This window comes from Mustela lutreola, chromosome 8 (genome assembly GCF_030435805.1).
Source record: "Mustela lutreola isolate mMusLut2 chromosome 8, mMusLut2.pri, whole genome shotgun sequence".
NCBI lineage: Eukaryota > Metazoa > Chordata > Mammalia > Carnivora > Mustelidae > Mustela > Mustela lutreola.
In genome coordinates this window covers 104,771,146-104,796,673 of record NC_081297.1, presented here as the reverse complement: position 1 = coordinate 104,796,673, position 25,528 = coordinate 104,771,146, and the positions used below count along the sequence as shown (strand labels likewise).

Below are 25,528 nucleotides of genomic sequence, written 5' to 3'. Positions count from 1 at the left end.
TTTCCACTGTAACAACAATGACAAGGCCATTTGGTGGATTCCTCATTCTCTGGCAACATGTTATTTTTATTGGCTTTAGGGCAACTTCTATTAATAGAGGCTACAGTTCTCACTGTAGATCCACAAGTCTGTGATTCTCTTTTTAATAATACTTTTGAGCATATTTTGAACTAAATTAGGATTTCTTTTTTTCCAAGTAGGAGTTCAAATTCAGTGCAAGGCACCCACAAGTGTTTTATTTAGAAGTGCATTAAAGGATCATTCCTTCATTCCCACAGCTTTCATTTTTAATTAAAAGATGAAGTAGGTAGCAGGCAGTTGGGACCAAGCAGCTGGCTGCTGGGACTAGGAAGCAGGCAGCCACTAGAGTACGAGGTACTGGAGGTCGCTGGACCAGAGGTCAAAAAGCTTGGTGCTAATCCTGGCTGTGCCTTAAGTCCATGAGTGACTCCATTCTAGGCCTTTTGTCTACATATGTAAAAGAGAAATGGGGCATATCCGTGGTCCCCCAATCTCTTCTGGTATGAGGATCCCCTTTTTTAAGAGTAAAATATTTTATGGACTTCAACTTGGTAACTATGTTTTGAAGCCATTAACGCTTGTAAATTAACTTTCATTCTGTGATTCAAAAAAGTACCTACGTGCACTTGAAAATTAGTGATGCATATGTGTGTGTATTTATTTGGTCTACTGATAAGGCTAGGAGCACAGGTGGATTCGAGGACCCCTCCAATAAGATGCGTTTTCCATCTTGGGTTTCAGTGATTGGGAAGTGATCATCTGACTCTCTAAACCCTCTCTCAGCTATTGTGTTCTTTGAGTCTTTGAACTTTATTTCTGTAAAGAACAATGATGGCAATAACAGACAATCAAAGCACTTGCCAGACACCTACTAGGAAAAGGATGATTTAAAAGAGATCTGGCCGAGGGGCACCTGGGTGGCTCACTTGTTAAGCGTCTGCCTCCAGCTCAGGTCATGATCCCAGAATCCTGGGATCGAGCCCCACATTGGGCTCCCTGCTCAGTGGGAAGCCTGCTTTCCCTCTCCTAGACCCCTGCTTGTGTTCCCACTCTCACTGTGTCTCTCTGTCAAATAAATAAATAAAATTTTTAAAAAGGGGGGGGTCTGGTGGAATATCATACAAGTCTCTCATTCTTCAGGGGGAATCCAATGTCTAAAAGGACTGAATGATGTGTCCAAAGTCACATAATGAATTTTGACTCTTTGGGGGTTCTTTAGACATTCTGAACTGAACTTCCAGTTTTGCTCTAATGAGATTGGCTGAATTCTGAATTTGTTTGGTTTCCAAAACACTGTTGTTTTCTGGAGTAGGAGACTGAATTCAGTTACATACAGTTTGAGAGGAGGTTCCCATTCTAGCCCTGCCTTTGACAATGACCCTGAACTAGTTGCTGTATAAACCAGGGAAAATGGCTTATCTCTGGTGGTTTCAGCTTAGACTATTATTAATAGCTGATATGATAAATACAATGAACTTTCTATTGGCCAGCATGACAAAAAGGGATATTTTGTTCAATCATGTTTTCCTATTAATGGAAGGTTACCGTACATATATAGGTCAACAGTTTTCAAGAATTATGGTGAAAAGAAAAAAAAAAAAGGACCTATAACATTGCCACTAAACTGAACCCAGTATAATCATGTTTTATTACTGAGACCTTTCATACCTGGCTTAAATCTTCTAATCTTTTCTTTTTTAAATTCATTTATTTTAGAGAGAGAAAGCACACAGCAGAATGAGAGGGAGAGAGAGTCTCAAGCAGACTCTGCATTGAACATGGAGCCCAACTGGGGGGCTCGATCTCATGACCCTAAGATCATGACCTGAGCCAAAACCAAGAATCTAGGATACTTAGCAACTGCACCACCCGGGAGCTCCTTAAATCTCTTAATCTTAAACATCACCACATTGTTATGACTATCCCATCTAACTAATAATCCTTGTTGAAGGAAAACCAATCAGCTTTTACCATATTTAGCTCCTACTTCAGAAGATCATTTAGGTTTCTGTGTGCCAGGGTTTTATGGTGTGAAATAGTGACAGAAAGTCATTTATATACTGAATATGAAAGACACAGCTGTCCCTTCAAAAAATAGTAATAATCCATCATAATAAAGTGGCCCAGGAAACTCAAAAAATGCCTTCCAGGTATATAGAGAATGACTAAAGAACAATATGTGGCCATCAGAAGACATCTAGGCAGGGATGAAAGGAATGCATTCCCTGGGAGGTTGACCTCGGACAATTTCTTCCCATCAAATTTCTTTTAATCTTGCTTGGCACCTTTGGACCCTGGAAGAACTTGAAAACAGAATTTGGGAAATGAAGCACATAAAATACTCTGCAATCCCAAGGCTTTTTTCTTTCCCTTTTTTTTTTTCCCTTTCCCCAGAAACAGGAAACAATCTGTCTAATCCTCCTTCTAGAGAGTCACTGGTGAAATCTGCTGTTGTCTTTGTACATCCTTACCTTGGAGGCCTAAATTGGAATTACATCCAAAGACCTTGCTTGTGGCTTCCCAGACAGGATAGAAAAATGCTTCCAATGTGCGTCATATCATTGTTTAAATGTTTTGATTAATCACTCCAGTGTGATGATTTTTCTCTCTCTTTTTTTTTAACTATAACAATTCAAGAGGAGGCATATGTAAGCCATCAGTTTTCTAGGCTAATGTGTGTCCCCAGAGTATTCTTTGTTTCCAAAACTTGTTTAAAATAACTCCAAAGCTAAAATTTCCACCTGTTGGTATAATTTTTATCAGCTCTACCCTTAACATTTATCCATATCTTCCTGCATTCCCAACTCATTGCAAAGATCCCCTTAATTAGTGAATTCCAAAGATCTCATTTGAACATCAGAAATTAAACATTTTCATTTCATTCTTTTAAGGAAACTTAAGAATAAAGCCCCAGAAATTGGTATGGGCTTATTTGCTTGACATCACAGTTCCTGAGACCTTAACAAGAGGTCCTCTTATAAAACAGATTATTCCAAATGAATCTCCCAAGTGGTTGCCAGGACAACCTTTTCCTTCTTCTCAACTTGGAGTTAATTGGGTGTTAGCCTGGGTGTTCAGAAGAAAATTGGTTAATTTTCAGGGGAAAAAAATGGAGTTCAAAATATGCTTGAGCAGTGAATTATGATTGGATTATCATTGGATCTGTCTGGTTTTATGCCCTATAAATACTGTGGAACACAGCTATTCCAGAGAAAGTGTCTGTGATCAGAGTACCTGGTCACAATGAATCAGAACACTTATGTTTAAATTCTCCCTCTTTCATATGACATCTATATAAAGAACTGGGGAAAACCTTTGCTCAAGACACCTGAGTTACAGCAGCAGACATTAGCCTGGCTTGACTCACGCCCAAGCTGTCGAAGCTTTACCCATGAGGCACATTAGCATCCACACCTTTTGTTCTAAATTTACTGTACCAAACTTTACCAAAAGAATTCCAGATTCAAAATAATAAAAAGCCAAGGAGCGTAAGTTCCATTGTTAGCCCAGAAGTGAGTCACCACTGTAGAATTTCTTCTGTCTACTGATTAGACCGGATACGGGCTGGGCGGGGCAGCAGGAAAGGCTGTTGCTGTCTGTATGTGTGAGTTAATAGTCACAAAAGGTCACAATTTTAACATGTTAAAAACCAAATCTCTCTCCTGGGCATCTGGAGGGCTTTTTTCAACACACCCTCCCAAGGAGTGAAAGGAAAAAACTACATTTCTTTTCCTTCTAATGTGAGTCCACCCCCAGCTGACAAAGCTACGTGCTTCCCGGCATGGAGACAGAAGATACTGATTTTTTTGTGTGTTTGGTCAGGCTAATGTGATAGAAGATATCTGATACTTCTAGAAGAGCAGTATATCTGAATCCTCTCTGGCCTTGCCGAATATTGTGTTCATATTCTTTGGCCACCGAGAAATCAGAGCCTTGAAGCCAACACCACTTGTATGGTGAGGGGGAATGACTTTCTTCCATGACATGGGACAGGCCAGAATTAGGGTGAACAAAAAACTTACCATCCACAGCAAGGCATCCTCTGGAAATAAAAGGTGGCTCTATTAATAGTTACACAGGACTACAAGAGTGAACCAGGACTGTCCCAAACAAATCAGGTGTGTGATCATTCTAGGCATCAGGTTAGCCAAACACTTACCAAAAGAATAAGAAAAAAAATGTGTAGTATTTATGTAAGTACTCACTACATAACAATCACGGTGCTGAGCATTTTATGGATTCGCATTTCAGTCTTGTGAAACTTGGAGACTCAGTCAGTTAAGTGTCTGATTCAATTTTGGCTCAGGTCATGACCTCAGGATCGTGAGATCAGTTGAGCCCCACGTCCTGCTCCACGCTGAGCAAGGAGCCTGCTTAAGATTCTCTTTCCTTCCGCACTCACGTGAGCACTCTCTCTCTTTAAATAAAAAAATTAAAAATACATATTAATTAAAAAAAAATTTTTAAACTTGCAAAACTTGAAATGTTACTAGGTAAATACTGTTTGGCAGGCCAGTAGCTTTCAAATTTCTCATGAACAACAGGCAACAAAATATTGGGAAGACAAAATCTTCCACAGAACACCAACATTTAAAAAAAAAAAAATTAAAAAATAAATAAAATAGGGGCTCCTGGGTGGCTCAGTCTGTTCGGCACCTGACTCTTGATTTCAGCTCAGGTTATGATCTCAGGGTCTGAGATCAAGCCTTGAGTCAGGGTCTGTGCTCTCTCCCCCGCTGCCCCTCCCCCACCCCATGTTCATGAGTGTTTTTTTTTTTCTCTCTCTCCCCCCCAAAATAAGTAAATAAATAAATCTTTAAAAATAAATGGTCAAGACTGGAATTAGAACCTATTCCTAAAATCCAACCTCCTCCACCCTGCCATGGCCTCAGGGACCATGCAGAATCTTAGGCTAAGAATTCTGTGAAGCAGGATGCCTGGGTGACTGAGTTGGTTGTGTGTCTATTGGTTGAGTGTCTGCCTTTGGTTTAGGTCATGATTCCAGGATCGTCAGATCGAGCCCCACATCTGGCTCCTTTCTCAGTGGGGAGCCTGCTTCTCCCTCTCCTTCTGCTTCCCCTGCTTGTGCTCTCTATTTTTGGTAAATAAAATCTTAAAAAAAAAAAAAAACTTATAAAAAACAAAAGAATTCTGTAGGAGCCTTTGGCTAGACATTGATATGGCCTGACTCATTTAATCCTCACAATGACAGGGTTTGGCATTAATGTCATTTTATAAGTGAGGAAACCCCAGCTGGGAAGGATTAAATGATTTGTCCAAAATCTTATAGCAAGTTGGTTCAAAAGCAAGGATTCAGGCTTGAATCTGTCAGACTCCAAGCCCACTTCTGTCCATGACATCACTTGCCTCCGCGGTTGCAGATTTCTAAGCTGGGTAATATTTAGAGACGTATTTGGATCTTTCCACCTAGGCTTGCCCCAGCAAGGCAATATTCTGTCCTCTGCCAAGTGTGTTCTCAGTTCTCCAAGGCCTTCAGAGGCCCCATCCCTTAGCCTTCCAGGCAGTCCTGTCCAACCAGATAACACCAAAGTGTAATCAGAACCGTAGCAACAGTCAGCAGTGTGGTGTCTGAATGTGCTGGGCTGTGTAACAAGCATTTTAAATGGAGTTCACAGCAATGTTCTAAGGTAGGAACCATTATGTTACTACCTCATCATTTCGCAGACAAGAAAACAGAATGCTGCAAACGTTTTATAGTAAGGTAAAGCAGCTAGTAAGTGTTGGAGAAGGGATTTGTTTGGACAGCAGTATACAGTGTCTTTTTCTCTCTTAACCTTCTTTGGACCCTACTGCGGATGAACCCGACACCTTGGCATTCCAAACCTTTCACAGGCACGATCACTCTTACAACTCACTGGGTCCTCTTGACCTATAGTTTTTTCAAAACATTTTTTTTATAAACTCGTTCCTGCTTGGCAGAAGGTATTGGACAAGCATATCTTGTTTCTTTTTGATCTGGGAAATCTGGAACTCTGGGAAACAGCTTCGTACCTAAAGGATTCTCCAGGAGATGATACTTTCCTATAATGTATTGAGTAATGTTGGTGCGTGCTTTCTGACTCATGATGGTCCATCTATTTTGGGCCCCAGAGACCTTCTCCACTGAAGTGTCATCTTGATCGGCATGGAAATCTTTTAAAATCAACCTAGGTTCAATTTAAGCTATGATCTGTTGGAGGTCAAAGTTTATTTTAGTGCCTGCTCTTCAAAAGGGAGTTGGAGGATGGTTTTTAAAAGCAATAAAAAGAGCATCCCTGCTTCTTCTGTTCAAAGACCAACTTGCATTACCAACTTTACATCAGTGATGTGGATCTGGACTTTGGCAAGTCCACAGAGCCCAGTCTGACCTGGAAGGTACCAAGGGACCAAGTCAGAGGGGTCCCGGGGTTGAATTGTGAGAGGGTTCGTTCTCCTGAGGGTTCCATATAATCTAACATTATTCATTTATCATATAACTGAATTTTGTATACAGGAACTGTATGAGCTTTGGGGGATCTTTTTTTACCATGGCCAGCCAATAAAAAGACTGTTTAAAATCTGTTCTTACAAAGATCCACCTAGTAAACTAGATACCAATATATGAAATTAGACATTTACTAAATAGTTCCAGGGAGGATTGTAACAAATCCCTGAATTTGAACCAGACTCCAGTGAATGCATCCTATAATGCCTCTTGCCTTTTTTTTAGCCCAAAGTTTAGTTGCTTTCATATGAGACGAAACTAGCATGGCCTGGGTAATCTAGGTAATGGCAGGTATTTACTTAGGACTAGTAAGCGCTTGTCACTGTTGCGCATCTGAGAAGACTATGACATCATGCCTGCCCTTAAAGGACCTCTACCATCTAGTTGGAAAGAATTTTGGAAAGGGATAGACAGTGTATAACATGATATCCAATTACTTACAATAAAGACTTCACCTTGGCCATCTTTTTCTATTCCATTATAAATGACAGTTAAAAAGAAGTAAGACATGCTTATTACATATCTTGAAGACACAAAGCTGGGAGTGAGAAATGAAAAGCTAGCATATGGAATGATAGAAATAGTGGTGATAATAATTAGGAACTTCGTGCTGAAACCAAGGTGAAATTAATAGGAATGAACAAAAATCCTGCATTTAATTTCAAAAATTCAATAGCTTAAGTGCAGATAAGAGCAAACTGTCATTTTCACACTAAAAAAAAAAAAAAAAAAAAAAAAGAAGAAGAAGAAGAAAAGAAAAATCCTGCAGGCATTTTCATTAGCCCAAACCTTCACTTAATATCCTAAAAATGCTTACTGGGCCCCGGGCTCTAGGCAGGTACAGTGACATCTTGTCATCTGATGTACCTGCAAATGCAGACTCACTGGCCTATAACAGGCAGCCGAAAGGAGACAGTGTTCCCACTGACTAGACCTTGTCGGGAGTAGACACAATACTCTGAGAAGGTCATCTTTGATAAAACAGCCTACAGAAGAGGGAGACGAGATTGGTGAGTGACCGGGAAACCAAGCTTTATAGAAATTTTGAAGGACCACAGGATGTTTAGTCTAGAGAAGAAAAGATTATAGGACTTTGATGGTTGTTTTCCAGCATTTAGAAAGCTATTGTGTGACTATGAGAGGAGCCTTTAGACTTTTGCGGGGGGGTGGTTATTTCAGTTTTACCAATGAAGTGACAGTTAGAAAGGAGCAGATTCATTTTGATCTCCTCAGAAGCTTTCCTGCAACTTGGGGGAAAGCTGCTTTTCTTATGGGACCTCGCCTCCCCACTGAGCATCCCAGCAGAAAGCAGCTGACCACTGGCCGTGTAGACTGTTCCCTCCTGGAAAGGCTGTGCTGTGCTGGTGATTGGGATAAATGATCCCTGGGGATCCTTCTCTCTGAGGATCCTTCTGGTGCCAATTCTTTCCAAATGATGTGTGAAGTAACAATTTCTCACACACCTTCCATAAGCCTTCAGACTCCCAAGAATTTTGCTAGCCTATAACTGATCGGTTTGTTTCCCTCTTTTCCCCATGTTTTTTGGGTGAAACATCCTTGAGGTAGGTAACAGAATGTCAGAGAAAATATACTCCAAGGAAGAAAATACACCGGTGACCCATTTGGGGGTTACATGGGTATGAAAGCTTGGGCTATGTCTTTGTTCATGCACCAGTTGGACACATAAATACCAGTGCCCACCAGAAGAGACAAGAAAGGCAAGAGTTTACTTCAAAGTGAAGTAATTGGTGAGGGAATTCAGAGCCTAGAGTCCAGGAGATGGAGCACGTATAAGGTTTCTCGTACCATTAGCAATTCAAAGGGGAAGACCTAAAGAACCAAAGATGGTTCTCTGAGCTTTGTGAGGCCAGCTCCCTCGAGCTGCCCTAATATTTTCTGTGGCTGGATCTCTAAAAGTTCACAGTCAAAGCGTGCATCTTTCGGACACCTGCTGTGGTTTTAGGAGTGCTCAGAAGTTCCCATCCAGCTAAGAAGAACTGCCACGTCCTCCATAAGTTGCCAACTCATGACCAAGGAACAAATGAGCCAGAAAGTTGCCTTGCGTACAACAAAATGTCTAGTTGGGAGGGAAAAGACTGATGAATACTTCGGCCATTAAGTTGCTGTCCCTAAAATTTACCTTTTTTCCTTGCCAAACACATCACTGTGGCATCATCTCAAGCTGCTGAGTTCAATTTGGAAGGATGAAATCTTACTAACTTAACATCTCTGCTTAGTTTAGAAGGGTAAAGGCTTAATATCCTAATATCTTGTAAGCTTATATTTATAGAGGTTGACAGACATAAGCTCAGTCTTAATTATTACCATCAACCAGAAATCACGTTCCAGCAAAACAATCTATCTTGTTTTAAGTTGAGTACTTACACGGTCTAGAAAGAATTATTTTGAATGATAGCAACAACCACTAGGGAGAAGTGGCCAAAATGTATTTTTTTTTTAAGATTTTATTTATTTATTTGATAGACAGAGATCACAAGTAGGCAGAGAGGCAGGCAGAGAGAGAGAGAGGAGGAAGCAGACTCTCACTGAGCAGAAAGCCTGATGCGGGGCTCGACCCCAGGACCCTGAGATCATGACCTGCGCCGAAAGCAGAGGCTTAACCCTCTGAGCCACCCAGGCACCCCCCAAAACGTAATTTCAAAATGAGTTGTATAATCACACAGTCACAGAGACTCCTAATAGTGTTTCAGTTACGCAGTGAGCATGAGCTGTAAGTAACATTTATACCACTGTGGGTAGCTTTGCCAAGTAAATAACCCTTATTATAAAGAGCAAAATAGGATATATCTACTTTATCTACAAATGTGGAATGAGGAGCGGCCTTCTATTAATCCAGTAACAAAAGGTACCTCTGAGTAACCAGAGATGATAATGATGATAACAAAGGGGAAAAAAGCAAGAGTCAATTCCTTTTTCCCCAACTCATTTAAGGGCCTGCCCACTATTGTGTTTAGATACCCAGCATACCACACCTAAAGACTAAGGTTGGGTGGTTGGGTGATGGACATTGGGAAGAGTGATGTGGTGAGTGATGTGGTGATGTGCTGTGAAGTATGTAAGCCTGACGATTCACAGACCTGTACCCCCGGAGCAAATAATACATTATATGTTAATGAAAAAAAAAAAAAAAAAAAGACTAAGGCCATTTCCCTATCACATACTCAAATAGACCATTCACAGATCTTACTTCTTTTTACTTGTACAAAGAGCAACACTTCACAGCTGAGTTTTGGTCGGTAAACCAACTTCAATTTTAAACCAAGTGCATACACTATTTTAACATGAGGTGAATGAGAGACACCTGATACTTACACTTCAGGTCCGGGAATTCCTTTAACACCTGCCAGGAATCCTGGCAATGGGTACTGTTGTTATCCCACTTGAACAGAGGAGGAAACTGAAACAACAAAGATTTTTATTTCGTAGCAATGAACGATTAAAGGTAAAATCAAAACCAATATTTATAATAACATTAAAACCGTAGAATGCTTAAGGATGATTTTAAGACCAACCTGTGCAAGAAGCACACAGCTAAGAAATGGTACAGGAGGGATTTCAACTCAGACAGCCGGTGGTTCCAAAGTCTAAGTATTTAACCAATAGGCAGTACTGCTTCCCCAGTAATGGTATGTAGATAAAATTAATCAAATGTCTAGTGATTCCTGGGCACTGTGGTAACCCCTCTCTGTACATTAGCATAGGAGGCTCACCAGTTGGGTCATTTGGACACTGGAGGTAAGAGGCATCACCAAAGAATCAGCAGGTCAACTGTTCTTTGTCGTAATACCCCAGCTTGGATGTGGTCTCTGTGACTTAAGACTGCAGGATATTAGCAGTAAGAAGTTCTTGTATTCTCTCATCCTTATAGGGGCGGAATGGTCCAAACTAGTGAGCAGTATGAATTTGTGCACCACGCTCTGTGCCTGTATGAGAGCAGACTCTCGGCAGAAACTGTCCAGTGATTCTCTGAAGATTTACCAGACCCTCCAGCTCTAGGGGTAGTTAACCAATTACCCACCCGAGGCTTCTAGAAGGAGCTTCCTGCCGTGGAAGGAAAGCGAAGTCCCGAAGCCGAGCTGTGGCACGGATCATGGAACATGGCAACAATTACAGATCGGCAGCCCTTTGTGTATACAAATGCGTTTGTAAGCCTCCCCTAAATTATGCTGAAGGTCCTGTGCTGAGGGAGGTATGATAGACTTCTTCCACAGCTAAGGAGGATTCTGTTTGTCCGTATTGACTACCTGCCACCCAGAATGTATGTTATGAAATCCTCAGTGACATATGTCATCAGATAACAACTGGAAGAGCTGCTGAAGACATTATTATTGTGTGTTTAGATGCTTTAATGTTTGCAAAACCTGTCTTGTGAATGGACTGTTAGCTGTTAAACTGTTCCTGTTTTAAGTGCTATTACCTTTCTCAGTTACCAGAATCTTGCCGTCAAGGTCACAAGTGATTGATAATGGATTTTTAACTAATAAGTCCTTGTTTTTGAAAAAAAAAAATCAAAAGCAGTACTATTTTATATGGAAATGTGTCTTGATAATATTACCTATGAAATGTGTATTTATCAGTACCTCCTGTCAATCAATTACAGAGCACAATGATTGTCACTGGGTGTGTATGTATTTAATCTCTATTATTGGACATGGAGATGGTTTCTGCTCCAGAACTCCAGCCACTGTATTTCTACATTGTGAGTCATTTTACTTTAAAAGGGAAAAACAAATTTGTAGCAACAATGATGTATCCAGAATTTTAAATACCTGTCTCTCTTTTACTAAGAAGGAATTTTTGAATATTCTGTCTACCTAGAATCTCTCCCTGCCCCCCAAAAAAGGCAGATGCCTTTGGGAATGAAGTAACCTGTCCCGCTCCCAGAAGTTCTTCAAAAGGATGCTGCCTTGGATATTCTTAAATTTCTGAAAGGTTTTCATCCTCAAGAGACAAATAACGTTTTAAAAAAATGCACTCAGCAAACACTAGATGTTCTGCTCAAGTATGAATTTTTAATGCAGCTATGTTGACTTTGTTTCATACTGCCAATAAACTACTCTTAATACTAAGTATTGAGTAAAGCATATGCTTTTTTTCCTCCCCTCTATTGGAAAGAAGCTATTCTCTTTTGGGGGAAGCCTGGAATAGATAATGAGATGGGTTTAATTTTGGTCTCCGCCTCTCCCCAGCAGAGATAACTATCTCGCAATGTAATATTGTCATCACTTGAGGAATAATGATCTAGAAGTGCCATCATTATGTGGTTTTCCTCAATAGACTCCCAGCATATCATTAGACAAACAGTACATGTTTATGTCTTTATGTCACTTGTCATAGACCCTCATAAATTACATGCCTTGTGTTTATTCAGCAGAATCAACATCACCTGAAGAGATGTAATTTTTTAGGAACATTCAGTTACCTAAGACTGCAATTCCTTTCTTCCCTCTTGAGGTTAAGAAGTCGTTATGGGCCACAGGGATGCAGGAGAAAACTTACAAGTTTTATTCTCCTCTGGGAGGGCAGGATTTTTTCTCCATAAAATAGGAGAGGTAATCATAATCCCTTCTTTCTAAGGAAACAGACAAAAGGACACTGGTGTAAAACTTCCCCAAACAATTCAATAGGAGGAAGTGCTCGTCACTGACTTTTTCCCCCACCATGAAGGCACATTTCCTTCCTAGTCTTTGCTTCTCTTATCTGGGAGATTTTTTTTTCCCCCCCAAGCAAAGCATGAACAGTTGTTAAGTGGAAAATGGAGGCTGAATTTTACATGGCGCTTCTTACCTGCTTGATCTTTGGGAATTCAGGTGAGTGGGCTTGCCTCTCTCTTGTGGTGTTTTCTCCACCAGCCAGCAGAGGAGTCTCTGTCCTTTGAAAAATGTCTGAGCTAGGGCGGAAATGGAGCCAGGTCTCCATGGCAGTTTAACCAAAGACGATGAGGAGGAGGAATAAAAGGAGCCAGCTCTGTCCACACCGTTGAGATTTCTCCCTAAAAGAAAACAAATGGTCTCCACATGTCCTCCAAATGCCTCGGGCTGCTCCTGAAATGGCATCTTTACAGAACAGAGTAAAGCACCTTGAGGAGAGGTTTTGATGATTGTGTAACAGTCTGTGGCATTCTCCATGTTTTTTCCTTATCAAGTTATAGGTTTGTTTTGTGTGCGTGTTAAAGAAAGTCTGAGGAGATGTAACTATAGGAGGTGAAGAACTGTGGTGTGTTTTATTTGGAAGTTGTTATTTGGAAGGAAGTTCTGAATATTTTCATGAGAGAGCTGAGCAAATTAGGTAAAAGTTCAGAATATGATTTCTGAGTCTGAATATTTCACTTTTTAATACTGATGTTTAACAATTGGATGTTTAATTTTTTTATGTTGACAAATGCTGATGTTTTTTGGTCTATTATTTATCGAAGGGAAGTTGTAGGTATTGTCACAATATAGAGAAATGCTTCTCTCCAGGACTGTAAAAAATGGTGTTTGTAATCATCAATACCTTCTTTGGTTGCTAATAGCTAAGAAGGTTTAGACGGGTGGGAAAATTTGTTTTATTTTGGTTTGGGATAAATACATCTAATTTTTAAACATGTATTCAAACGATGCAATTTGTATACAAATACTACAGTGGTAAGTTCAGAATTGGAAAGGGGGGGCTTTTTAGAGAGGGGGATGGTGATGAGATGGAAAGACTAGAAATGGTTAGACAGCATATTTAACTGACTGGGTTCAAGTATCACACCATGTTCTCTTAATTGGTTTGTGTCTTTTCCACAAATCCTTTCATTATTTCAGTGGGAGTGTGTTTTCTTCCCTCAGGCATGTGATAGTAAAAGAAAGGGAGCAAAGTATGACATTTTGATATTGTCAGCCTTGGGATTCTAAATCCTATGTTTTGAATCTGGGAATATTCACTTGGAACGATAGCAATAACAAACGATGAGTCAGCCTTATATTGTCATTTGGCTGATTTGTGAGTGGGTTGTTTTGCTTTCTGATGGGCCTTATAATTTTCTACACACTACCTTACGAGTCTCTCGTCTTCCAGAGGGGTTTCAGATTGTCCATGTCCATAAGCAAGAGTGCCTTTCCAAAAATAAGAGAGTGGTCGTGGGTTTGTGTGATGCGACCAGCCAGAACCAGCAGTGGATGTGGACTGAGGATGGAAAACTCCTTCATGTTAAATCTGCTCTGTGCCTGGGCATCTCCAACTCTCGTGGCCCTTCCCTATCAGCTATCTCTACCCACTGCTCCCAGGCACCCCGATGGACTTGCCATGAGCAGGAAGGGTTCCTTGAGGTGGAAAATACCGCTCTCTTTCTCAAGAAACAAGGCTCCAAGGTAGTGGTCAAGAAGGACAGGAAATACCTCCATAGCTGGATGAAAATAGATATCAACCAGGAGGGAAAACCAGTCAATGGAAGCCTCTGCTTAAAAAAAGGTGAGCTCTCCTTTTTGGAATCGATTCTGAACGTTTTTCTGCTCAATGTTACATTACGTTTGTTTTGTTTCACATTAAAAGGATGTCTGCTTACCTCAACTCAATGCCCATGGGAGATTCATAAGTTATTGGAAATGGATCATGTAGCTCCTACTGACGTGGAAAGTTTCATTATTCTCATTAAATAAGCCCAACATCTTTCCTTATACCTCTTACTTTCTCTTCCCTTCTTTCCTTGCTGCTTTTATTAGTTAAACTAATATTTCTTGGGTTTCTTTTTTGTACCACACTGTTGACACTTGGGTTAGATACCATTCAATGTAACGGTATAAATCAGGGATACACATAGTGTACATATGTAATGACTAAAGCCAATGATGAAGAAATTATTAATTATGCTGATGTAGACGCTTCTATTCTCTGATTAGGAGGGACTAGTAGATCATCAGAATGGTGTTTGAGAAGACTGGCAAGATGGGAAAATACATTGTACATTTGCAAATCTCTTGTACTAATGTTTAGAGGTACAAGAGGTCTCAGACTTTTGAAATGGTAAGAATTGATGTGTAGCCACAGGGTTTTCTAACTTGTTGACCACTGATGGATATAATCTAGGTGACAGATACAAGTAAAAACTTGCATACGTGGGGCGCCTGGGTGGCTCAGTGGGTTGGGCCTCTGCCTTCAGCTTGGGTCATGATCTCGGGGTCCTAGGATCGAGTCCCGCGTCGGGCTCTCTGCTCAGCGGGGAGCCTGCTTTCTCCCCTCTCCCTCTGCCTGCCTCTCTGCCCACTTGTGATCTCTGCCTGTCAGGTAAATGAATAAAATCTTTAAAAAAAAAAAAAAAACTTGCATACATGTGCAGAAGCTCCTGGTACAGCACACAGTTCAGTCTTGTGCTGTGGATTTTATTTGTGGATACAGCCCAATTTTCTTTTTTCTTAAGATTTTGCTTATTTATCTGAGAGAGAGAATGAGAGAGAGTGTGTACAAGCAAGGGGAGGGGCAGAGGGAGAAAGAGAAGCAGACTCTCTGCTGAACAGGGAGCCCAACTCAGGGCTGATCCCAGGATCCTGAGATCATGACCTAAGCCAAAGTCAAGAGTCTGACACTTCACTGACTGAGCCACCCAGGTGACCCTTAATTTTCTGTTTTACTTAGTCATTTTATTGCTTATTTACTCCTGTAGTAGAGATTTGCTTTAGGAAGTCATGAAAGATAAAACTAATAGAATCATTAAATATTAGGTGCAAGCAGACCTTATAAATCACTGAAGATATTATCTAGAAATGAAGCCCATCATTGAGGAGACAGAAATTTACCAAGGTCAAGTGAATTAACCCAGCTTAATTGGTGGCAGAGGTCTGATTAGAACCTAAATTTCTTAATTCCTTGTCCCATATATATTCCATCATACACTGTTTTCCAAATGCTTAACCACAGAATTTTGCCCAGTGGACTACGTAAGAATCACCTGGGGCAGGGAAGGAACCCATCACCATCATTTCTTCTTTCCTACCACCTTCAAGATTCAGTTTTAAGAAATTTGGGCTAATACTTGATTTTTTTTTTTTAAGTTACTAAGATAATTTTGATCCATAACCCCACTTGGGGATCAACATTCACTGTATTTTTTATATCTTTTTTTTATGACATGTTTATTTTGGGGGCTTATATGAGTCTTTTCACCATGCTGATCCTTGGATGGTTTTCTGTCTCTCGTTCATTTCATAAATGAAATATGTACTTAATTGCATGCTAGATGAATGCAGTGACTCTTCTACAATAGAAGTTGACTGTATAGTCCTTAGCTTATAAAACTTCTAACTAAGAGAATAAGGTAAAAATGATAAAGTCAGTTAGAAAATTCAAATTTATCAGAGAATATACAGCACATGACATCAGTTTGTACATTTCTTTTCCTATAGTTCACTGAGTGACCAGTGAACTGTCCTAAACAATACAGAAACATTATAAATATTCTTGTTGTACCATTAAACACAAGAAGTAAGACTCTTCCGCAGCCCCCAATAGAACCTTATTTAGAAGAAAGTTTCATTGGAACTTTTAAAAAAGTAGACATGGGTCAGCGAAGAGTTCTTCAAGATAGAAGATAATTAAAGGGGAAAAATGATTTCCTTTGACCCTCCTGCACAACATGTCCAATGATGGACTTTACTTCAAAAGTAAGTGGATGAAATAGACCATTTACAGTTAGCCTCTGAACGTATCCAAAACTGTATCCAAAACATGCCCAATCATGTTGGCTGGAAGAAAAATGTACTTCTAGAAAAAAGCAGAATGAAAATTTGCACAATTATGATACCAAAAAAACCCAATACATGTGTGTTTTTTAGTTGGTTTTAACACTATTATGAGCTAACAGATGTTTTTCTGGTCTATGCCAAACTTACCGTTGATTAAAGATACAGAATGGTATTAGTTGACCCATAGCATGAAAGCTCATTGATTTGCTAGAGAACCCATTGTGAAAAATTAAATGACACTCAGATTTTTGCAATGGATGACTCCAAATGTCCTTTTTAAAAGCTTTGATAACGAAATATGATAATCTGGTAGCATAATTTTGTTGTTGTTGGGCTCCCTGCTCAGTGGGGAGGCTGCTTCTCCCTCTCCCTCCAACCCCTCCCCTGCCAGAGCTGTCTCTCTCTTTCTCTCTCTTTATTTCAAATAAATAAATAAAATCTTGAAAAAAAGAAAAAGGAAAATCAACATTTTATACTCAATTTATAAAATTAGACCCTTATAGTTATTATTCTGAGTCATAATAGCAATAATAAAAACATCTCCAACATGCTGACATAACTGGCTAAAAATTGAAAAAAAAAATGCATTCTCTCCCTATATTCTTTTGTCAATCATGTGCCAGATATCCAGCTCTTTGGAAACAACTTTACCTTTAGCCATGCGTCAATAAAACAAAAAGGTGACTGACAGACTTTTTCAATTTTTCCTCAGATGTATCTGCGTTAACTTGTATAGCTACATCCTTGGAATCGCTATACTAAGAGCATAATTTTTAGAAATCCCTAGTATATAATTTCAGGGGTGCCTGGGTGGCTCAGTGGATTAAAGTCTCTGCCTTCAGCTCAGGTCATGACCCCAGGGTCCTGAGATCCAGCCCCGCATTGGGCTGTCTACTCAGCAGGGAGCCTGCTTCCTCCTCTCTTTCTGTCTACTTGTGATCTCTGTCAAATAAATAAATAAAATCTTAAAAAAAAAAAAAAGAAATCCCTAGTATATAATTTCAGAGTCTTCTTCTGTAAACTAACACAAACCAGTTATCAATCATGCAAAAAGAATAAGGAAAAAAATCTGTTCTATTCAATAATATTGCAATTTTATAGACACATTTAAATTTTTAAAAAGATAGTTACTTTAGGAATAAAAATGCATTCTGAGGTCCAAATCTCTACTTGACAAATTAAACATAGCAACATCTTCTAGATGAAGGATGCAAAATTCCAGCCATCACTTGGATACTTTTTCCAAAGGATGCCAAGTTTCCCTGCTTATAACCAGTTAGGTGGCTTTCTAAAAGAGTTATTTTCGGGGCACCGGGGTGGCTTAGGTGGCTAAGCGTCAGACTCTTGATTTCGGCTCATGTCATAACCTCAGAGTCCTGAGATTGAGCCCCAAGTTGAGCTCCGTGCTCAAGGGGAGTCTGCTTGTCTTGTTCTACCTCTGCCCTTCCCCCTGGTCTCACTCTCTCTTTCAAAAAAATAAATAAATCTTTAAAAATAAATAAATAAAATAGTTAATTTCACTCGGGTGTTTTGTACTATATGGAGAGAGACATTGTATGTATTTTATGTAGGATGTCGGCTAACCAACCAGCCCTTACTTAGCACTTACTATAAGTCCACTCGTTCAAATCTTACACTTACCTAAGGGCAGGAAAATTTTTGCAGACATAGTTTCAAAGGTCCCTAACATGACTGAGCTAGTGAAATCACTTGAAGAGATTTCACTGCTGAAGTAAACCGTTTTGCTGCCAGACTTGCTCTAACTGCTGATTAAAGTAATTGTTTAATTATAGTTATGTGGGTGAGGGAATAAAACCCATAAGCACTGTAATAGGGAAGCAATCATATATACTCTTGGGAGAAAGAGTTTTAATAGAAGCTGTTTCCTTTAGTGATTGGTGGGAATGCTTGTAAATATAGAGGGTGTAAGGGGAAAAACAAAACCAAACACAGTGTCTTTTGTGCATATAGACCCTACTTTGACCAAACTGGCTATCATGGCCATGTTAGGCTTTGTTTTCTCCTTGCATGATTATAAAAACATGGGCCTTGCAATCAACCATTGATTTATGTGACATTGAAAATCGTATGATCATTGATTACTGATACATGATTTAGTTGATAATTGAAAAATATCCAGCACAGCTTCCAGAGCCCCCGGACTCCTGCACCTCCCCCACCCACCCCAACCATTTTCACCCTACACCATGTCATGAATTCATCAGGGCACACCCATGGCTACATCTGACTTTCATGAGCCCTGGGCTCTTATGTCTTTGTGGGCCCCTCCCACCATTAAAATAAATTAATGAATTAAATAATTCAGTCGATTTTCATGGGCCTCCAAATCCTCATTTTTTTCTATTGTATGAAAAAAAAATCTTAAGCAAACATTTTCTTGGACTCTGAAAGTTCTTTTTTTTTTTTTTTTTTTTTTTTTAATTTTCAAGAATTTAAAGGATTTTGTAGCCCCTATAATATCATGGGCCCTAGGCACTGTGCCTATTTTGCCTGATGGACAAGTAAGCCATGGGCACACCAAGTTATTCACGCACTCTCCATCTCCCTTTTTGTTGACCCTGGTAAAGTAGCACCTGCTTCAACATCCCTCTCCCACAGCCTGGTAGTGATGAATTTAAAAGCCATTCTTCCTCTTCCAGCCAGCCTAATTTCCTTCTACCCACCATCTAATAGACAGGCATGTCCCAAAAGAAAACATGGGACATCAGGATACACCAGGCGCATCTTCCTAGTGCAACTCATAGTATAGTAGCTGAGTAGTAATTGGCCTTTAAAAAGTATTGTTTAATCAGTTTTTCATTTATTTTTTTAATGTAAAGTTTTTACTGTGCTCTGTTTTGATGTCCTTCTATGCTTTGTTAACTTCCATTTGTAATTTTACTTTATTTCTAATCTTGGATCTTTTTTAAGTCTGTAAAATATTTTTTGAATATTCTAAGTCAATGAAATTCTAGTGACTTCTGATTTGTTTGCTGTCTCCCACTGTTTGCAAATTCTCCATCTTTGGTGTCTCTTTTTCACAAAATTTTCACCTTCTGGTTTACTTTCTCAAATTTTAAATATGTACCATGTTTGTTTTATGTACAAACTGAAGGCATTTTCTGAAATGTTATTCTTTTTAACACTTCTATAAACTATCTAAACTCATAATTCACATACATTTCACTTCATATTTATTCTAGCCCAATCTTGTTTAATATAGTTAATGTATTATATATATATATACGTAAATCATCTTTTTTCTAATGCATCTTCTGTTTCACTTCTTACATCTTTTCCACATTATTTCCCTGCTTTTAAAAGGCATATTATATTTGACATCTTCCTACGGAAAAGCTAGTCCCAATATAGTCAAAATTGAGTTCTGTTCAAGTTATTCGGTTTTCAACGTGCCTGAAAGTTATTTGTGTCATTCAAGGGAGGGGAACTGACAAATCGTGTATTTTTATTATCATTATACAAAAATGACATTTCTATCATGAATCATATTTGAGCTAATTCATAGACTAACTAATAAACTAAAATATGTATTTCTTTTCAAAAATATATTTTCAAAATATGGTGCTGATATGGTACAGTCATTGCAAGTCATCTTATAGATGAGCTATTTACAAGTTCCATGCTAAAATCTTTTAAATCAAACCCGGGATGGTGTCCCTTATCTTGAATTGTGCTCTAAGAGGAATTATGTATAATGTGGAAACAATGTGGTAGCAATGGTACAATAAAGCTTTTTAAAAATAGCTTCAACATATTGTTCCATTGTGTAAGAACTTTTCCTTGAGTGTGTCAAAACACATCTTGCTCTTTCATGAACTGTAAAATGTATATATCTTTTTAAAGAACATCAGAAGACTTTGTAGATACCAAAATATCCAAGGATCTACTATTTTTCATATAATTTCATAGCACCCATTTCAACAGAGTTCAGGAGATGAAAAGATTAATGTATTTTGGTTGCCTTATATATTTCTGTAATGGATTTTCTCTCCTCCCATTTACTTTAAAACCCTTCATTACCCATGTAAAGAATGAATAGAATTCAGTTTGGCTCATATCATGTATATAGATAAAACCTTATAGTTAGAGATATATTACAATCACTGAGAAACTTAGACATGTAGATGCTGGATCCCACACCAAATCTACTGAAAGGCCAAGGCTTCAATATTCTTTTTTTTTTTTTTTAAGACTTTACTTATTTATTTATTTACAGACAGAGATCACAAGTAGGCAGAGAGGCAGGCAGAGAGAGAGAGGAGGAAGCAGGCTCCCCGTGGATCAGAGAGCCCGATGTGGGGCTCGATGCCAGGACCCTGGGATCACGACCTGAGCCAAAGGCAGAGGCTTTAACCCACTGAGCCACCCAGGCGCCCCAAGGCTTTAATATTCTAAGAAGCTCCAAAGGGGATTCTGATGCCTACCAGAGTTTGCAGACCACTGCTTTAAAATGCACAGAATTTGGAAATTGAATGTTAAGACTAAAGTTTCTTTCCTGCTTCTTAAATAGCACAAGTTAAAAACACAGTCACAAAATGAGGGGGTACAGACCTTGGATATTCTGTAGGTTCTTTCTTTGGAAAAAAGGTAGTGGCCTGAAATGGAAAATGGACTTGTTTAATTTGGAGTGTTTTAAAATATATTTAGAAGGTTAATTAAAGACAATTACAGAAGACTGAAAATTTTTCCAAAATATGTTCCAAAGCTGCATGTAATGGTAAGAAGCTATGTTATTCAGAGAAGAAATTGCAAGAGTGTTTTGATCACTTACCTAATTTTGGGAGAGTCCTGTTTCATCTATTGAATTAGTCATGTAAGTTGACTAATAAAAACAGTTCTTAGGATAAGAACTTACCAAGTGCTCCTTAGTGAAGAAGAAGAGCAAGCATAGGTTGACATGCTAAGACACATAATTACATGATACGTATTTGGAAGCTTGTTTTTGTCCTAACCCATCATTAAATTTTTATTTATTTATTTATTTTTGAGAGTCTGAAAGCTAAAATTGTCGTAAGTGGTAGTCAACTCAGAGGATCAGCATTGGCCAAAGCCCAAAATAACCAAAATACTAATTGCTACATACAGAAATTTTTACATCCCAATGGCAGGCAAATGTCTGTTGAAGGAACCTTCTAACACCTAATTCAAATAAAACTGCAAAATTAAGATTGCTTCTTAGAGTTTATCATAAAGGAATATTGCTAATAGAACAAGTGGTTTGTCATGTAAAAAAACAGCCTAGGGATAAATAAATTTGGTCTGTGTTCAGAGCGGTGACATGGGCACAATAACAGTGGGAGCAGCACAAGATTCAGAAGGAAAAATACAGAAACTAGTGGGAATGTCCAAAAATCTATCAAAAGTCTAGGTCTAGTAGATGTACAGGTAGGATTGTCAGATATAGCACAGAACCTTCGATCACATTTGAATTTCAGATACGACCATTCTTTAGTATATATATATTCCCAATATGCCATATGTAATATAACCTTTACAATATTGTACATTTGAGATACACTAACTATTCTGAATTATGAGTTCTTTATCTCAAACTCCAACTTAACTGGACATCATGTATTTTTATTTGCTAAATCAGGCAACCCCACGTACAGGGTTTACATCACCTTTCCCATCTCAAGAAAAGGGTGCTTGATAGTCATGATTATTTCACTAACCTTTAAGAGAACTGATGGTGTTTACATCTTCCTAAAGTTTTGAAAACACTTTTTCTCTTTTCATCCTCTTTTTCGTGCCTTATCCCCCTCTACATCATCATATAAATTATGTCAATTGAAATCAGAATGGAAATAAATGAGATTCAAAAGAGGGCTCAATAAAGTGGACCAGAACAAGGGAGAGGAAAACTTTAATAGCTGCTTCAGGGGACTTTCACAGCACATAGTAGTTCCTTATGAAATTGTTGTGGGGCGCCTGGGTGGCACAGTCAATTACACATCTGACTCTTGGTTTTGTGATCTTAGGGTCGTGAGATGGAGCCCGGGTCAGCTCTGTGCTCAGGGTGGGGTCTTCTTGAGTTTCTCTCTCTCCCATTCTCTCTCTGCCTCTTCCCCATGCTCTCGCACTTTCTCTCTAAATAAATAAATCTTGTTTTTTTTTAAGATTTTATTTATTTATTTATTTATTTATTTATTTATTTATTTGACAGAGAGAGAGAGAGAGAGAGAGAGATCACAAGTAGGCAGAGAGGCAGGCAGAGAGAGTGAGAGGGAAGCAGGCTCCCTGCTGAGCAGAGACCCCCCCCCCCCATGCGGGACTCGATCCCAGGATCCTGGGATCATGACCTGAGCCAAAGGCAGAGGCTTAACCCACTGAACCACCCAAGCTTCCCTAAATAAATAAATCTTAAAAAAAAAAAAAAGAAAGAAAGAAAAGAAGAAGAAAGAGTTGAATGAACCACTAGAGGAGCAGTGAAAAATAAAATCTTTTTTCCGTCAGTCTGTAAACCAGAAACTTTTCAGTTATGGTTATCTAAGTGGGCAAGATTTTATATCCCAGGAAGCTATGACACATAATGGAGTTGATGGGCGTATCTAAACATGCCATCTCAGCCCATAATTTACAGACCTTTCTAGGGCTTCATATTACACAATTGTTCTCTAGGTTACACAAAGCGTGGTCCAGAGACCATCAGGGCCAGCACTGGTATCTCCCGGGGTCTTGTGAGGCATGCTGGCTGGGACAACGTTTACTGAATGAGAATTCATATTAGCGAGAGTCTCAGCAGATAGAGAGCACATTTTAAAACTACGGCTAGGTGAAGCTAATTCATAAATCAATTATCTTTAAGTATGGGCAATTCGGTCTTGCAAAGTAGAGCTAAAAATTAATCCCACTAGCTCATAAGTTTTGAATCAACTGACCATCCTTCCAGAAGACAGGGAGCTTGGAAACTACAACTGTCCCAGGATCTGGTACTCACACAGTTAGGTTTAGAAACAGTTTACACTGTGGTAAAAGAAAGTCATTATTTTCCTGGGAGTCATCAGTCTTCATGGCGACGTTAGGTAAGTTGTTAGCTGGGATTCTCAACCTGGTATTTTGTTTAATGACCCCTTTGAGAAGTTGAATGAAAGTTCCCCACAGCAGAAAAGTATACATGGACATATATTCAGGACCTGGCAGGAAGTTTCTCGAGATTCATGGACCCCCCAGAAGCCAATTTCGTGACTCCCTCAATGCTCATAGAGTACGTTTAATTCTCTCTTCTACACACCGCTGGGGATTTCTGGTAGCAGTCTCCACATCTGCCCTGACCCTAGGATATCAATAGACGGATAAAGGATGGGTAGACTGAACAGGGCAAATGAGCATCGTCACACTCCCAGACCTTTGATTTTTCATGTAACTGAAGTGCATCCACATCCCTGTTATGAGAGATGTCTCCTTTTTCTAAAGTCAAATTGCTTTTAGGTGAAGAACCCACAAAACATGAAGCTAATTTTAGCAACTGTCCTTTCTTTACCTCAGCTGGCCTGGGAGCAGACGTTTCAGTAAGGAGCACTAGAAACACGGCCCCACCCCAAATCCCCACTACTTTAAATGCAGTTCCATATAGCCTGGAACACCTTATTAGGAACACCACAGAGGCCTTCACCAGAAGTGCAACAGAACGCTCCAGCCGCAACAGCAGACAGAGGCAACACCCCAATCTGCAGCTGACCGGAATTACAGAGACACCTTGGGTTCCCTGGACTACTCAGCCCTTCTCCAGCACCACAGAACAGGTAAGGGGAGAATGGATGTGGAGGGTGACTTGGAAGGGTCTCAGAAAGTTCATTGCTTGAAAAGATTTGCTCGGCTGGCAATGCCACTGCTCAAGTGGGTGGTTAGGTCCTCCGTGTCCTAGCTGCTAATGATGCATGAATGCATTTAAGGTGATGAAAAAAATCTTTGAGATAGAACTAAATGCTCTACATCTTTATAAGGTAAAGAGAATTAGGCTGAGATGTCAAACCGCACTCCTGTAGGTTGGCCACATTGCTGAACCAAAGTCAGGGTTCACAGTCTTGGGCATAACCTACAAACAGGAAGTAGAAATTGACAGCAGTACCTTGCAGATTCCCTTGCCTCTGTGTCACAATCTTTTATGCTCATAAGGGAGTGGAAAGAATCACAAAGCAATGGAAGTTTCAGGAATCTATGATTGATTTGTGACTATGATCAAATACGCTAAGTCACATAGCAATTCCACCTCAGCAGCCACAAAGGGACAGATGGGTCCAATGGCTGGGGGGCAGTGATCATGCGGTGGTAGAATCTGCTCAAGTAGTATTTCAGTTTGAAATGTTCATCCCTTCAGTTCTGCTTACCACTTAGGGTTCTAGGCCACCGTTAGGGGCAATAATAGTATAATTCCAAAAGTGTAATTTGCAAAGGCAAATAAAAACTGTTGTTTCATTTGGCAGTGTTTAGCCATTCTCTGCGAAACCAAATAATTGTAAGAAAGTAGAAGTCCAACACTATGCATAAGACTTAACACCCATTTTAGGTGCTTTCTTTTGCCTTGTGCAGAACTTGCTATTAGATGATTCCTGGCGACTAAGCACATACATCATTAATCACAAAGCAAACATGACCTACATTGAGGGACTTGTGGAACTTTGTTTTTATCTCCACTTTTCCTTTACTATAAATCTTCCCTAAAAAGTGGTGCTTTCCTTGCCTCTGAGTAGAATTTAGGAAGGCTTCACAACTTTTCTGGATCCTCCTTATATCACTGCAAAACCCAACATTCACTCTCAATCCATGAACAAACATATTTATTTCAGGAAGTAACCCAAACTCTGAATTCAATTTAAATGTTAGCCTTTCCTCTCCCATCACCCCATCCCTTTGGGCTTGAAGTCGGGAAAGGGAACTTGACCAAAATCTCCCACTTCCTACCTAGCTTTTTGGCCACCTCTCCTAGTTTGATCATTATGGTTTCAGACCTGTCTGGGTTTGGAAAGTGGGGAGGAAATGAGAGCAGGAAGCTAGTACTTGGGATTGCCATCATGAATCAGCACAGTACTCTCCTTAAACCTCCAGCTCCTGAGCCCTTCTAGCCATGGATGTCAGTGAGATTTGCCACTTACTTTGAAACTGGATGCTTTTTGTTGGAGCACCTTCTTGTTTAGGTTGAATGTGTCTCAGCCAAAATGTCATTTTCTAACATCAGTTTGTAAGAGTATTCACTTACATCTGAAAAAAAAAAAAATATATATATACATACATATATATATATATATATATATAATTTTTTCACAACTAATACACA

At 39.4% G+C, this 25,528-nt stretch overlaps 2 protein-coding genes across 5 annotated transcripts in view; both read left to right on the top strand.

Moving 5' to 3' along the window:
• Positions 1–11,595, top strand: part of PTPRR (protein tyrosine phosphatase receptor type R) — a 241,843-nt gene extending 230,248 nt beyond the window's left edge. For all 4 annotated transcript variants that reach the window (XM_059186321.1, XM_059186322.1, XM_059186323.1 and 1 more), the window contains one exon: positions 10,395–11,595. In XM_059186321.1, the coding sequence (XP_059042304.1) occupies positions 10,395–10,488 (94 nt within the window). In that variant the 3' untranslated portion in view covers positions 10,489–11,595. The remainder of the gene's footprint in view (positions 1–10,394) is intronic.
• Positions 11,596–12,192: 597 nt separating this feature from the next.
• PTPRB (protein tyrosine phosphatase receptor type B) overlaps positions 12,193–25,528 on the top strand; it is a 115,740-nt gene continuing 102,404 nt past the window's right edge. The window contains exons 1-3 of the mRNA XM_059186319.1: positions 12,193–12,336; positions 13,571–13,963; positions 23,740–23,996. Coding sequence (XP_059042302.1) covers positions 12,282–12,336; positions 13,571–13,963; positions 23,740–23,996 — 705 coding nt within the window. The 5' untranslated portion in view covers positions 12,193–12,281. The remainder of the gene's footprint in view (positions 12,337–13,570; positions 13,964–23,739; positions 23,997–25,528) is intronic.